The 16,899-nt window shown below is 30.7% G+C and overlaps 1 protein-coding gene across 1 annotated transcript; it reads right to left on the bottom strand.

Annotated features, from left to right (window-relative positions):
- Positions 1-1,989: 1,989 nt before the first annotated feature.
- On the bottom strand, positions 1,990-11,556 carry Rhp (GTP-Rho-binding protein rhophilin). The gene is made up of 12 exons (XM_018549219.1): positions 11,319-11,556; positions 10,211-10,326; positions 9,622-9,753; positions 9,469-9,544; positions 5,972-6,049; positions 4,864-5,247; positions 4,471-4,569; positions 4,115-4,385; positions 3,772-3,966; positions 3,415-3,644; positions 2,690-2,842; positions 1,990-2,209 (listed from the first exon to the last, which is right to left on the bottom strand). The coding sequence occupies exons 1-12, from the start codon at positions 11,532-11,534 to the stop codon at positions 2,006-2,008; spliced, it is 2,154 nt and encodes a 717-aa protein (XP_018404721.1). The 5' UTR covers positions 11,535-11,556; the 3' UTR covers positions 1,990-2,005.
- Between the last annotated feature and the right edge of the window lie 5,343 nt (positions 11,557-16,899).

Genomic DNA, 16,899 nt, shown 5'->3' with positions numbered 1-16,899 from the left:
GAGTGTCCGAATATTCGTTAGATGTATACATGATTTAAGAACCATGTACTCTAAGGAACGTTTCAGGCGCTGCACTTTCTCCGGCGGTCCTAAAAGCTTCAGCGATGTTCATTGAAATGAAAATGCAACCACTTCAGTAAGATAATATTATGCATATTGAAATGAAATATTTTTAAAATATGTAATGTCAATCACCGATTTAATCCATATTATTTGATATTATCCACTTGCATAACGATTGAAAAACTTGCATGATTGATAAATTCTTAAAAAGATATCTTTTGATCTCGAAAGATTATAATGCTTTTTTGAATCCTGAAGATGATAGTCCGAATAGTTATAGTAGATCAAAATCTGCAAAAAACTATTTAGGTGTTTTTGGAAAGGTAGAAATAAAAATAGTTTTTGAATGGAATGCGATATAATTTCTTATATGTATATGTATAACGTAAAAAGTGTACACGCTTCTATCGATGTTACAGCTATGTATAAATGTACAGATGTATACAAATGTAAATACGCACATAAAGACCTAATTTATATTAAAACGTTTAACGATTTAACGAGAAAGCTTAAGTACAAAGCACGACAATTACAGAACATGTTACATCTCGTGTTGCTATAGGACTATTTGTCAATATGTTTATTCTTCTGATAATCCGATTTATCAGTTATAAACGCATTTACATAAACATTATGACAAAAAGTATGATCGTACATAGCTTAAATCAGTCGTAAAACGTGTGCCCATCGAAATAAATGGGCGTTTGCTTAAACGCTTACACTACACGCCTACGTTGGCACTGTTACTCGTAAGAATATTGGCAAAAAATCTCCAATAGATATCAATAAGTGCAATTTTATCAAACTCGTCTAATTAAACTTGATTATAATGTGTTTAGCAAAAATTTTATTATAATGAGCTGTTTGCTCTAATAAAAAAATTCTAATAATGTATCTTATAATATATTTAAAAATTTGTTATTTAAATTTATTAAATAAAGAAATTAAAAATTCTGAAAAATATCTTAAATATATTATAATTATGTATGTTATAAATTTTTTTCAAAAATTATAGTATGAGAATTCTTATAAATTTTAAAATATTTCAGAAGTAATGAGGAAATATTTTAGAATTTATGAGAGTTCTAGATATAATATAATATTTCCTCACTACTTTTTAAAAATGTTCCAATTTGTATAAATAATCTGAGAAATTTTTGTAGAAAATTAATTATACAAGTTAAATTATACAAAAATTTTGAGAAATTTTGAAATCGAACAATTTTTTAAATATATTTAAAAAATTTTAAGAAAAAATTTCATTAAGGCAGATAAAACTTTGTTAATAATAAACAGAAAAATTCTGAATGCTTTCGATATTTAGTGATATACAATAATTTCAATTATTACTCGCGTAATGAATATTAATTGCAAAATTAATGTTAGAAATTTTCTACAATAAGCCATTATCTGAGCTTTAAATCTTAAGCCATAAGAAATTGACCAATCACAGTTGAATATGACAAGAATAATCACACATTGATTACGATTTTTTACGGCTTAAGACCTAGGCAGTATTAATTCATAGCCCGTTCTTATTTCAAGATCGTCTTAAGTAATGTCTTAAAATATTAATACGGCTCTTTGATTGGTTCATGATACCTTAAGTCTGCACTTAAGACAATTTTAAATACAAGTATCAACTATGAATATTAGTGTTTCTATAATAAGAATTAAGACAAACCATTGCCATTAAACCAGTCTACATTTTAATAAGTAATTACTTATTGTAGAAAGTCTCTTACACATAAATATATGTATTGTGTTTAACACGGAATATTATCTGTACAATATATAAGAATTGTTATTTATGCCAAATAACATTCGATTTTGGCAATCGGTGAATTTTAATCGATTTTTATTTTGATCAAATTCATCGCAATATATTCTATATACATGTTTTATATACGATAACTGAATCGGGCCGTCTCTAATTCGGTAATCATCTAAGAATAACATTGTCGAAGGTTAGATCTCTGTTCTCGCGTTGAATACCGGATTTTTTAAATGGATTCCATGGAAGTCTTCTGACTACGTGCGCCGTAGTAACGGATCCCGCTGGGCTCGGTTGACCGGAAGAAACTCCAGAAGAGCTGCTTGCCGAGACGCTGCCTTTATCGTGATGGTTGTTGGGTTTTCCTGGTTTCTAAAATTATTAGTTTCTATCGTCGCGTACTTTTACATTGATAGATTATTTATATCAAAGAAATATTTTAATAATTATTATTATTTTTAATAAGAAAAAAAAATGTAAAAATACACAAATAGAAAAATTTATTATTAAAACTAATTAATTTCAATTACCTAATCTCTATGATATTACTACATAGGATAAAAATAAAACTGCCTAAAAGTACGTTCTTCTTCTCTCATGCTACATAATTTTGTATGTACAATATGTATAAGAATTCGGAGTTTGATTGCAAATTCGCATTTGGATAGATAAAATTTCAATACATTTCAATTCATTCTCATTTAGTAAGTAAAGTTTAATGCATACTTCTTTAACATACTTTTAGGTGACCTTATCCCATATTGTTTACAGTATTCTTATTATAATTAACGTATTACATTACATTTTTGTTAGAATATTTAGTAATTATTAGTAATAAATTTTATTATTTACCTTTAGATAATTTCTATCCATTGGGGTGACTAATTTCAAATTTATAAAGTCACCGCATTGTTTTATCATCCGCACGACTTGCTCGTGGGACGCCCATTTGACATCTTTGTCGCCGATGCCAACTATGAAATCACTTTCCTTCATTCCACCCAACTAGAATAAAAAAAAAGTTTTATTATCATTAATATTATTATTTGTAATCATAATAATGGCTTTTTTAAACAAATCAGGACACGTTAACCGATTATTTTTAAATACTCGACAAACACTTCCAGAAGGAATGCTAACTCATATATGCATTTTAAAAGTAGTTTAAATTTTGTTGCTGAAACTAAATTTAGTGCTAAATGTATTATACTTTATATTGCAATATATTCTACATTTATAATTTAAAAATAACTGTACATTTTTATAAGCACATTTATCTTTTTGAAGTACAATTAAAATATTTTTTCCAATTATTGGGTAATTTAATTCTAAATTTAATTGGATAAATATGGTGATGATTCGTCATATTGTTAATATTTTGCTGAAATACTATATCGAAATTAATTCAGTAAACGGTTGTATTTTAAAAAAGATCAGAGTTTCTGCATATATTTTGTAAATATATTCGCATTGTAAATATAATTGCAAATTACAAATTTTATACAAGATTTTGTCATATAATTTTATAACCGTTGTCGTATTGGGGTAATACCCTTATGTATTATTTTAATTCTTACATCCGCTAGCGAATTGTGATCAACGGCTGCTACTATCACCGGAGCATCACCGCGAACACTAAATCCGAAACCTTCGCCATCAGGGCCTCTTTGAAGCTGTACCAATCGCGGTGCGGTCCAATGTCGTTTAGCAGAAAATATCGCTACAGGTCCCAAAGATTTGAAAAGATCATCCACTCCGTGTTGTCCAAAATCGGGGTGAGTGATACTAAGTTGAAATTTTGTTGAGGCTACATTTGCAAACAGAAAATAGCAGAATAAAAGTATATGCATTTTGATATTATGATTTATTTTCATCGAAATGAAGGAGACAAAATTAATTATGTTTTGATTTATAGGTTTCTTACGAAGTCATACCGATAATATCCGGTGGATCCAAAAGTTCTCGAAAATCGTCCTCATTACCAAACCTATTATAGCTTTCAAGCGTTGCTTCTTGAGCTTTCTTTAGAACCCTTGCTAGAGCTTGTTTTCCTTTCAGCTCGCGGCACATTCTCTGGAGTCGTTGACTCTCGTCATGCAAAACTAGAGCTTCTCTGAGATGTGCTTTGCCTACAATAAAAAATTCTATTCTGTACGTTCCTTACTGAGAATATAATAGAAGAATATAATAAAAATTGAAAGAATTAGTAAAGTAAAAATATTATTTGTTAATATTAAATAATCATATCAATATAAAACAAATTTCGTGTAAACGTACCCAATAATTTCCTTTCGTTGTCATCTCTGGGAATAGTTGCGTCCAATTGAGTTTTTCCGTCGCTCTTTTGGATATGTTCTAATGTGAGCCTTGTTTCCACGCGAAATTCAGCGATTGGTCTGTCCAGCAGACCAACAGCGATATGCTTGTGAGCGAGGGCAAGATGGTGTTCGCGCTTCACCAGTATCAACGAGATCCACGTCTCTGGAACATAGTCACGAACTGGCTCACGTGATATCAATCCGTGAACATCATTGTATATCGCTGCAACCTGGATTAAATCATCTTCATGATTCACTTGTACTTATTACATCGATAATTGCAGAAAAATTGTGAAAAGGTTTTATTTTTTTTACCTGAGCTGCCTCTTGAGCAAGATCTAAACAAACATCGACGTTTCTGCTATCTTTCGATTGAAGCTCCAGCTTTTCAAAGAGACATTCTCTTGCCTGAGCCTAAAATGTAAAAATGCAAAATGAATTAATCGTTAATAGTATATCAAGAGACGCGGTAGTGTTCCGCGCCAAGTGAACGCGAAGTGCGAGACCGCACCGTATCTTTACGCGAGTCGATGAGTTATGTAATACATAATATTAAAAAATATTAAAGGACTATTAATTATGAGCAGTGCCGTTTCAAAGACTAGTTACATTTGAATATAAAGGTGGCCTTGCAAGAATAAGTAATTATTTTTATTTGAACTATAAAAATAAATATTAAATAATTATAAGATTAAAACAAGAACTTACAAGCATCAACTGTACCAGCATCTCTAACATATCTGGGCCCAGATCCATACTCGGTGCATTTGTGAAATTCTCATGGATATACCGAAAGGTACCAGCCGCTCTGAGAAAAGCATCGACTGCTTGATCGAGTCCTCGAGCGGTCAGACGATCCTGCTTGGCAGCCAGTTGTGTATAAAGTGCGCCGGCATTAAAAAGAATGGACGCCTTCTCGAAGGCGACCGTTCGTTGGCAACTCGGTACTCCTGTCAACGAATCAAACCATTCAAAATAGATGCCAAGGCTTCTATCAGGCGGAAAGAAACGTCTCTCTATGAAATACAGCTGATTATAATAACGCAGGAGTAACGCGATGCCTGCTGAATCTCTGGTCGGTGTCCTTGTAGCCTGCGAATATAAAATAATATAAAATTATAAAATATTTATTTATATAACGGTTTTCTTTATAATCGGTCAAAACATGATCTTAGTGCTTATATATTTTTTGCGCACATTGCGCGCCAAAATCTTTCGATCTTGAAACGTTAGTGGAACCATAATATCACTTATTTGCAGATTTTAAGATTCTTATTGATTATTTAGATTATCATTTGACTATCAATAATCTTATAAAGATGCTTATTACTATAAAAAAATTTTTTAACTGGTTGTAAAATTATTAAAGTGGTTACTAATCTAGTTTTGGAGTTTCAAAATCAAAAAAGATTTTGGCGCGTAATATGTAAAATTAGGTATGTAGGTATATAAATTCACACAAAAAATATTTAAGTATTAAGACCTTGTTTCGACTAAATATAAAAAATTTTATATTTAATTATATTTATATTTTTATCGGCCTAAATTCGTATTATATTATTTCTTTTTATATTAAATTAAATTAAGTATATATATTTATATCTCTCGAATAATCAAATTATCGAAAATTATGATACAAAATACTTTATAACAAAAAAATTGGACATAATCTATGCAAAGTTTTCCAGAGAACATTTCTCAAATGTAAACAAGAAAGATAAAAACATTATAAACATGGAAGAAAGATAAAAAATTGAATATTTTTTGTAAATTTTATGGAAATTATTACGAGGAAAAATATGTGTTATTTATTTACCTGTCTAGTTTCCATCAAGTCAGCTATAGCTTCTTCATAGTTTTCCCCATCTTCGCTATAATGCTCCAAGATAAAGTCCTATAAGAAAATAAAAGATTATTTGGACGTGACATGTGCATGTAGCACGTGGAATCAGAAAATATGACTGACAATATTAAATCGATATCTTCATAGCAACTACGAAGTTTTCGTGGTTAATGCATGCTTGGATATTTCTATTCACGACATTTGTGATTTTCTCCCGTGATTCTCATTATAAAGTTAAAAACTAACGCAAGATCAAAATGACAAAAATTACTCTCGAATTAATACGGAAACGTTCGGAGCACAATGAAGGCGAAATATCGACGTTGGAAGAAATAGCTTTACATCAGGAGAATATTGATAAAATTCAACTGATAGACATACACTGCAGAAATCTCAAGATCCTTCTATTGCAAAATAACCTCATATCGAAGATAGAGAATCTGAATATGTTGAAAAGGCTGGAATATTTAAATCTGGCTCTGAATAACATCGAGGTTATTGAGAACCTGGGAGGTTTAGAGAATTTAAAGAAGTTAGACCTCACTCTTAATTTTATTGGAAATTTACAAAGTGTAAAAAGTCTCAGGTATTATAATAGAATTATTTATAATAGAATTATAAATCCCTTTTGATTCTCTCTCTAAACTGTGTGTTTCATGTTTTACATATATAGGTACAACGAGCATTTAGAGCATCTGATTTTAATGGGAAATCCGTGCATGGATTACGAATACTATAGACAATATATCGTGGCAACTTTACCGCAATTGCAAGAGTTGGATATGCAGGAGGTTGAAAGATCAGAACGTATCAAGGCATTACAAATCTATTCGCGAGCGCGAGATGATGTTATTGAGAGCTATCGGCATTACGAGAAAACTAGAACAGCTCAACGAGCTCGTCGTAATGCTGAACATGAAATCAAAAAAACAATCAATCAAATGGTAAATTTTTTTTGACATACATAAATGCGTATTATTATGTTGATCATGCAATTTTTTAATTAAGATACAATTTGGGTTAAATTAACCATTTGATGCAGCGTTTGTAAAGTATTCAGAAAACGTTTGCCATTTGTATAAGTCTTCTAAGCGTTTCAAAAATTTTTCATATGCAAACACATAAATATACAAACGGCTGCAGCATCCCTTTAAATCAAAATAGCAAAATAATTAAAAATTCTATACAAGAATATGTGACCAAATATTAATTTTGTAACAAATAACATTTAACACAGGTATGTCATAAATTTTTTTACTACTCTTGATTTACTAAATTATTTTATTGCAACTGAATTAAATTGCCAATTTAAATAAAGCGGTTTCTTATGTAAAAAAATTGTCAGTTTTCTAAAAAAATATTTACTTTAATATAAATGCCTAGATCAGAAAAAAACAGTGTTTTTTTTAATTTATGATTTTTACTGCTTTTATAAAATTTAAATCAATCAAGATTACTTTTATTGTGAAAAGTAGAGAATTTTTTACGTAAGAACCTGTTACGTAATAGTTTTAAAAATATTTACTGTGAGGTAAAAAAAAACCAATAAAATTGATGTTTTTAAAATGTCGAAGAATTGCAATTAGTACCACGGTTAAATGGATTGTTTAAAAAAAATATGAGTCGTTATATTTTCCTAAAAAATACTTTTGCGGAGTATAAACAATATCGAAAACTATACGGGAAGATGTCATGTTGATTTTCCAAAAAATCACCCATTATATGTACAAATAATGCTGATATTTTTTTAGTTAAACTATATATGTATATGTATATCTGCATAAGCGTATTTTGAATTATCTGCAGTCTGTTAAACATCTGTAAACAGTTATGTCATAGATTCATTTACACATGAAAAATGCAAAGATGAGCGTATAATTATCTTCCTTAGAATATTACAGAGGAACTAACGAAATACACAAAGAACGAGAAAAGCGAGAATACAAACACAGAGCAGAATGAAGAGTTAGAGGATGAACGTTTCTGGAAGCAGTCTAGTTATCATACGCCCGAAGATAGAGTAGCCATCGCTAAACAATTTATAAAAAAACAAGAAAAGAAGCATAGTTCGAATAAGAGCAATCATTTAAAACCTGTGCTGAAGTTATTCGCTCCAAACGGAAGAGCATATAATCTAAATCAGGCGAAGGTGCCATTTAGATTAAACGATGAAAACGATCCCGATTTTGTTATTCTCGAAGTTTACGTTTACAAGTAATCATTAATTAATACAATCACATGATAGAAACCTAGAACTGTTTGTTACAATTTTTTATTAGAATCTTTTTATGAACTAATATATTTAAATCAATGAATATCTAAGTATTGATCTAATATATCTTTAACTAAATAGACTATTTTTTTACTTTACATTATAATGTTTTTTAAATATTTAAAACTAAAACTTTCCGTCAGTAAAACTGCAAGTAAACTCTATCTGTAAGGCAAGTTGTTACTGACAATAAGTTGAGAAAAATTGTTACATTTACAATTATCTTAAACATGTATATATAAGAACAAAAAAAATTCGAGATTACTCAAATATATCAAATATAAAATACTTTACATACAAAATATTTATATTTTAGAATATAAAACTAAAATTTATAAAAATATGTTAATACAAATTTTTCTTGAATTAGTTATTAAACATCTATCTATCTCAATCACTAAAAAAGAAAAAAATTATTAATTTATTAATTCTAGATACAGCATAAATTCTTATATTGTACCAATCTTCCTCGATCAAAATGTTTTGTTTGAGAAAATACAAAAAAACTGGTATACATATTAACTAATGATGAATGCAATCAATCAATTTCTAATATATCTAATCGCTTAGAATAGCGATTATTTCTATCTGCCAGAAATTTTGAAGATTCTCAAAATTTATTAAACGTATATTATTAATGTATATTAACATATTTATAAACATGTACTAATCGTATCATTATTGCGCTTTTTTTTATATATGAAGACATTTGGACACCTCTTACATTGACGTCGACATAAATCCGACTTACGCGCGAGTCACTATAAAAGGAAAGATTCTGCAGTTGACTTTGCCCTGCGAAGTATCGGTTAACAAAAGCAACGTTCAACGGAATACGATCACTGGCAATTTAGTGATTTCTATGGCCCGATTGACTCCGTGTACAACAATCATCAGGAAAGATGAATCGACAAGAAAGAAAACATCTGACGAATCTAAAACGAAGGTGATCACAGTTCGCCCACAGGTAACTTCTCGACGAGCTTTTCTCGAGATTGGTCCACCCACGGACGTTCACAATTTTCTGAAGATAATCGGAGACTCCGCGAAACAAACACAGAAGAAAGAGAAGAAGAATCTCGAAGATTTCGAGGACAATTTAGAAGTACCACCTCTCGAATAAACGAACGAATAAAAAAAAGCACATAAATATAACAATGACTTCGCAAATTGATGACCGCATTAATTCGAGACTTACTTTGAATGGATCTCGAAAATCGATGTCTTTGGTCTCTTTGAGTCCTAATGGTATCATCGGCATAATAGGTTCAGCGCTGAAAAACAATACCGTTTAATATGCTATATTTTCATCATCACATATCATAAAAGTCATAATTTTCTTCGAATTTACCCATCGACATTCTGATACAGTTCCACTGAACTGTTCAACTCGGCAAGCTGTTCCTTTAACAACTGCAGATTTGAGTTGACAAAGCTTAACTCCAATGCGACGGTCTCTTTCAATTTTCTGTTAGTCGTTGCCCTATAATGTAATTAATAAGAACTAAAATAAATGTAGATACATAAGATAGTACACTCAATTAAAAAAACAGAATTTCTTAAAATTGAAACTATATATTGTACTAGAAGACTTTGACACGTTTGTGTAATTACAATGAGATTGACCATTATAATATTGAGACATAAATAATTAAAAACTGCTCTTCTTATATGTGTCATTTATACAAATTTCATGTCATAAAGATGTCACGTTTATTTCTGTAGGGCCTAAACTAGCAGTAAAATGTTAATAAAAAACGAGTATAGGATGAATGAATATAAAAAGGATATTGTAAAAAAATAATAAAATTATCCATAGATTATATTATTCATAGATTATACATATAAAATGCATAAAAATTATGTATATTTTATATTGATTAATAAAATGATTGTATTATACATTAATTAATAAAATAATAATAAATTACGCGGCTTACTTAAAGAGATTCTCAGCGCCCGCTCGTAACCGTAGCTCCTTGTTGATCTCTTGATTGAGTTTACTTCGCTTGTTCTGTAGTTTTCCTCTGCAGGTCGCTACCCTCGGATCTGAACCCTGCGAACCATGAAACGCATGTTAGCGATGCTTCCGATGTATCATGTGTGGCTCGTAATCATATAATCTCGAATCCGTAAAAATTGATATTACGATAAAGACTAGTTCTGCTAACCATGTTGATCAATCACACACACAATTCTGGTTAACAATTATCTATCTCCTTTTCGACAAATAACTTTTTTTAATGTATCCTCCATTTTATTAAAAATCAATACAATGAGGCATCCATTATTTATTAACGTTTCAACAATAAATTGTAAATTCTTTTGATGGAATAATGGGTGCGACAATAAATAGCTCTGTTTACTAAACTGTATTGACCCAATTTTATGACATATTGGGTAATTAGAATAAAAAAATTAATATCTTTTTGAATAAAATTCTTTATGAAAAACCCCACACTAAAAATAATATTTTTTTTAAAAGAAATGTTCAAAAATTGATGCAACGTTTCTTTACAATTTCAACGGTGAAATGCAATCCCTCGTAAAAATTGTTGATATTCTGATATGCTTATGTCTTTTGGTGTTACCAATAAGATAATGAAAGAAAATAAAAGAAATAAGATAGAGAGAGGAAAGTAATTCTATTCCAATATTTGTGATTGCATTATTCTCAAAGTCTTGCATGACAATATCTGCAATAATTAGAGACATTAAGGATCTCATTTTGATGCCCCAAATATTGGTAAGTTAGTTTTTCTCATATATGGCTATCTATCTTTTTACATGCCCAATAAAGTCATGTCAAGAGAAATATTCGCAAACAAGGATATCACATCTAGATAATCTCATAATTCGTTTCTTCGTTTTAGTTGAGATAATATAAGAAATCAACTTGAATCGGGGAGAAATGTAATTATACACTAACGGATTTCAAGGTATAAATAAAATAGGAAGAGAATACGACCGCGAATTATACATAAGAAGAAGAAGCTCGTGAACGCCGTGTGTAGCCGACTGTCAAGTCCGACTTCCTTTGCTCCTTACCCCAAACCGGAAGCATCTCTTCATGATGGCATCCAGTGTGGCGGTTTTCGTATTTCGCGTATTTCGCACCGTGTCAGCACCGTATTTTCTTCTTTCAAATATTCTTTCTTCGTCTTTTTCGTCTTTCGTAGTCTCGCTCGAAACAATCATCTTTGCGTCCGAAGGAGCGACCGTGCGATCCCTCGGCAACGGGCAGTAATGCACCCACTTTAGCATGATCGCGAATATATCGACAGTAATCTTGATCGTACCATCAGAACAGAAACTGTTCTCGACATAGACGAAAATATGATTTTTTAACGTCCATTCATCTTTCTTTTTCTTCTCTTTTTTAAAATTTTGCTTGAAAATAGAATGCAAAGATATATAATATGTAATGTAAGATAAACGTATCAGTTAATAGTAAACATTTTGATACACCAATTGTTGGACAAAGTGATAAAACATTTCAAATATTAATCTTTTAATAACATGTACAATTCTAAATAAATTCGTTACTAAATTACACTTATAGTATTAAAAAATATTATAAATAAACCAATAAATAATAAAGAAAAAAGGAAAGAAAAAGAGATAAGAGGCGGACTCGCGGACAGTTTATGCGGTTTATAACCTTTATTTTAGTTAGATACGTAATGGAGGACTAGGTGTTCGCGTTACCGTAATTCCGTTCTACTTTACATAAACTGTCTCGTTAACGTGATAAGCGCGACTCGAAGGTAACGATGGATTATCCGTAACTGTCGTTTATGCAAACCGAATTGAAAATTCTAAGGCTGTGTCTCTTTCTTTACATTCCATCAATCTTTGCTTACAGTTTCCTGTATTACGATGAACCTCTTTATAATATTGTGCCTTTATAACATTGTGCATCACTGAATAGATGAGAATTCTCAGTTACGGATTCTTCCTTACGTAATGCGTATATGAGGACATATCAATTTTCAGCGTCCACGCAGTAAAATAGTATTTTCTTATTCATAAAAGACAGAACATTTTATACCGTTTTATTATCTTTTGTTATTTTTATTTAACGCAAAGTTAAAATAAGTTATTGTCTTATAATTGCTTTTGCAGTTTTTTAATCGAAATGCTTTACACTTATTATATTGTTGAACACGCGAATAATTTGATTTTGTGTACAAAGGTCTTGATCAATTCGAGAGTTTGGTAAATGATTGATAATGATTATGGTAGCTATTTTATTCGATATAACACATCACGATGTAACACGTCGTAGAAAAACATTCTTAAATAAATAGAACATAAAAGAGTTAATTCGGTCAATCAGAAGCGAGATTAGAAATTACGATTGGTGTTGTTCGTTCGATAAGAAATTGTAACGTCTATAGTTCCTTCTAACATAAATAATTAATAGCTCGCTTATCAGTGTTATTCGCAAAATATACGCCTATCTTTAATACGTACAGAACGCTCCAGTAATCGATATTTTCTCTAAATTATACTGAAAATTTACTTCTTTTTTTCATTTATACAATACTAAGTAACATGTATATTGAACATATAATTTTTTACAATTCTCTACTCTATACAATATTAAACCTAATAAATAATAAAAATAAATTATGTTTATTCGTAACTATTCTTCGAGTAAACCGATCAATGTAAAATTCGAAAAGCGCATCCCTCTACATTTGAATTTGGACTTATTCAGACCGTATCATAATATATTCTCAATGTAAAACTAGATTTCATAGATAATGAAAAGAAATTTTAGAGAATAACTAATTCCACGCTAGATATCGAGTGAATGATTTCAAATTCCTAGTTATATTAGACAAAATTATAAGCCTCTTTCTCTTCGTGTTTCTATTCTTCTTTATCATCAATTAATTGATTCATAGGTATAGATATAAGAATTATTATATTTGAACATTAATCTTATTTTATAATTTCATAAAGAAATTAATCTGTCGTGAAATATGTCTAATCAAATTTTCGATTCAAATTTTCGAAAAAAGAATTAGTTGTTAATTCAGATTGTCCCGTTGAATAATTATCAGCCGGAAGAAGATACGTAAGTTTCGGGACACTGCCCGGGTATACGGCGACGCGAATGGATACGCTACATTAATGACGTTGCCGGATGTTTCGCGCGCTAAATCTACCGTAACTCGCGCGTTATTAAACGACGTGGTCTCAGTAGCCGGCTGGCTAGTCGCATAACTGTTTGTCGTTTCAGGTGAATCAAATACGGTCGGAATCGGTATTGCTGGACTAAATCGGTGTAAAGAGCAACGTTCCACCGCGGGATAGTCTTGTGATTGAAATCTCCCGTATTCTGCGCGCGTGCAATAACATTCAATTGAATTTGCATGGAACGTTCAACTATATTATCACAACGATAGCGAATGCCGTAATGCCACTATTTCATTTTGTGCGTTTTTGTCGTGCAACAAATTTTTCAAGTCTACTTGAATAAGATAGAGATCCAAGGACCTCTCTCTGTCTGTCTTACACACATTTAATGTACAATAAACGCATCCTAAGGTTTTCTAAAAAAAAAAGTTCCTATACGATTTTTTGTTCCTAAGTTATTCGTGAGTTAAGTAAAAGAACATTTTGATTTTAATTACTCATAACTCCGTTAAAAATTATTGTACCGTAATTAAAAAAACAGATTCTTAAAGCTAAAACTTTGCTCTATCGAATGGTATAATCGCTAATTTTTTAAATATGCAATGTACTATTTTGAGCTAGAAAATTTGAAACAAACTTTTCGAACAACGTAATAGTTTGCACGAAGAAATAATGTAGAGTTCTTAGAATTAGACTTACAATTAGACATATGTCGCGCTCGCGTATAACGCGTACGCGCATTTCCGAATCGCAAAAATAACGGAATATGCTTTAAGAATATAGCGAATATATATACAACTGAGGTTGAACACGGAGACGGTTCAACCTCAAAATTTAATAGACTCATTAAACAGCTGACTTATCATCCCAAGACGTGATCCTCTGATATGTCATGGGTATCGGCAAGACACGAGCGAAACACTCGGCGCAAAACACTTCATAAATACTATATATATTAACAATCACACAATTTCATTTAGTTTTATGTAAAAATTAATTCATGTTATTATGATATATGTACCAAAATCTAAAAATTTGAAAACTTTTAAAGACTAAAATGATTACGTAGGTTAACACAGTGTTATTATTAACACTGTCCACGTTCATTTGATATTCTTTAGAATTTGATTCGTGCAACCTCGATAGGCGACCTTGTCCAGTGAATTTATGAGACAAAAAAGAATGTTCAAATGATTGTATGTACATATATACACAATTGTTTTTCTTTTACGCGCGTTGTGCGTATAATCGCGAACAAATACGATCGTCCGTGAAAATTCGCACAATTTACGAAATGGCCGGCACAATGTTATCAAATGAATCTATCGCAATTTAAATTTACATTATAATCTTTATAATCTCCCACGTCGATCATATTCAAATGGTATTATGTATTTACGATCATACCACCGTAATTTTTAATGTAAATTTAACGTAGCGTTTTCAGCAATTACCGTACACATTTGTCACGGAAGAAAAAATTGTAATCGAAAATTAGAAATGTGATGTGTGTGTATTTTCGATTCTCAATCGCGAGCACAAACGCGATTTTTGCACTTAACCCGTGCCTCTTATTTAGCAAAGCGTATTTATTTTACATGCTCAATAACACGACGACTTTTGGCCGGCCACCGTCGTATCTTGCCGGCAAAGCGACAACTAATCGCAACAGGTGAGGTCGTCAGAATATAGGTCCCGTGGATGCACTTTGGCGCTCGGTGAAAGGAGAGAAACTCTGGTAAATAATACAGTGGGGATGGTTAACGATGGCTTTTTCTTCGTCCTCGTCTCGTCTCGTCGCGATTCTCGTATATACACATTCATGGTGCGTGCAATGTGTGCGTGCAATTTTGCGATGAAACATATGTCTGTAAAAGCGGTACTGTAAAACGCCGATAGATGACAAGACTCTTCCTGATCGTTGCGTACAACTCAACAGCTGTCTATCCCTGAGGTTGATCCATTTGACAAACTCACGGATCTAAACTCAATACACTGTGGACACTCACATAATGTGTTTGCGAGCGATAGGATAATAAACATTTGAGAAAAAGTGGAAGCAAGATATAATGTTGCTCAACAAACACTGACTAAGACTACGCTTTTGAGGCTTTCACGGGTATTGTCAAATTATCTGTTATCTAACTATGACTAACTATGACTGTTATATACATAAAATATTTATAAAACATGTATGGTATATTTACAGATATGTGTGTTACGTAGCAATTATATCTAAATCAAGAATAATGAGAAGAATAAAAAAAGAATAAACAGCAAGACCTATATAGATGTGTTCGATGTACAAAATAATAAAGATTGAAACTTACTTTTTATTTAGGGTAAAGTCGCCAGCCAAGTTATAGAATACCTTTCTTTAAAAACTTGTAATTTATTTCATTTGTAATTTATTTCTACCTTAACTTCTTCCTACATGTCAAGTTTATGAGAAATAGATTTAAGTTTTATCATCAAAAGTTAATAATCGATAATAGTTTTGTTGTATGTAAAATGTTTTATTAAAAGTGCCAATTTCTTCCTTATTTAAAAAAGAGAGTTCCTAATGTGAGACACAAAAGATTTCTTATATAATATATGAAGTATCTCATAATCGCTGCGCTTGGCTTAGCGCCGAGACACTACCGTGTCTCCAGATAGAACATTAAGGAAGAAATAAGGATATAAGCTTTTTATATACACGCTTTTATTATATTACATAAAAGTAAGAACAAAAAATTTTAATGTTACATACACAGATTTCTATAACTAGACTGCTGACTCAATGGATAGAAACAGTGATAGAAAAAAGTGATAGAAACAGATGAACCAGATTCCGAGTTATCCTTGTTCAGTTTCTATATGCGTAGCTCGAATGAGCGTACGAAGCGCCGTCTCTCGGAAAAATGCGGCGTATAGATAGCCAAACTATTCGAATCTAAATGATACTTACATGCGATTGATACAAAAATAGTGTTAATTGAACATAATTTATAAATTATTAGTCATTGTACATTCATTATGAGCAAAATAATCTTTCTTAACTATACTTATTCATTAAAAATATTCTAAAAATAATCGTATGATTAGTAATAAATGTTTAATATAAGGCAAAAACTTTTCGAAACTAGACATGTAACGAATGTGAAAAAAATAATCTAGTACAGGACACATAATTACAGGCGAAGTTGTTCTCCAAACAAGAGTAACTAATTCTCCTCTATAAAATTACTATAAAAGTATGAATTTGAAATTAATTTATTTTAACATAATCAAAGTATAATAAATTATTAAAAGATAATATTTTAAATATATTTTTAGAAATTTTAAACATTTTAAAGGTACTTGAATAAAATAAAATACAAAAATAAAAATTTAAGTGATAAAGAAAAAGGTATGTGCAAGATTGTATATACACGTATGTGTGTGTGTGAAAAAAATAATCTAAATCGGATTTAAGAAAGCAACTTTGACTTACGTCACA

Source organism: Cyphomyrmex costatus, unplaced genomic scaffold (assembly GCF_001594065.2).
Source record: "Cyphomyrmex costatus isolate MS0001 unplaced genomic scaffold, Ccosl1.0 scaffold8, whole genome shotgun sequence".
NCBI lineage: Eukaryota > Metazoa > Arthropoda > Insecta > Hymenoptera > Formicidae > Cyphomyrmex > Cyphomyrmex costatus.
Note: the sequence above shows the minus strand (reverse complement) of the source record. Positions and strands in the feature narration are given on the sequence as shown.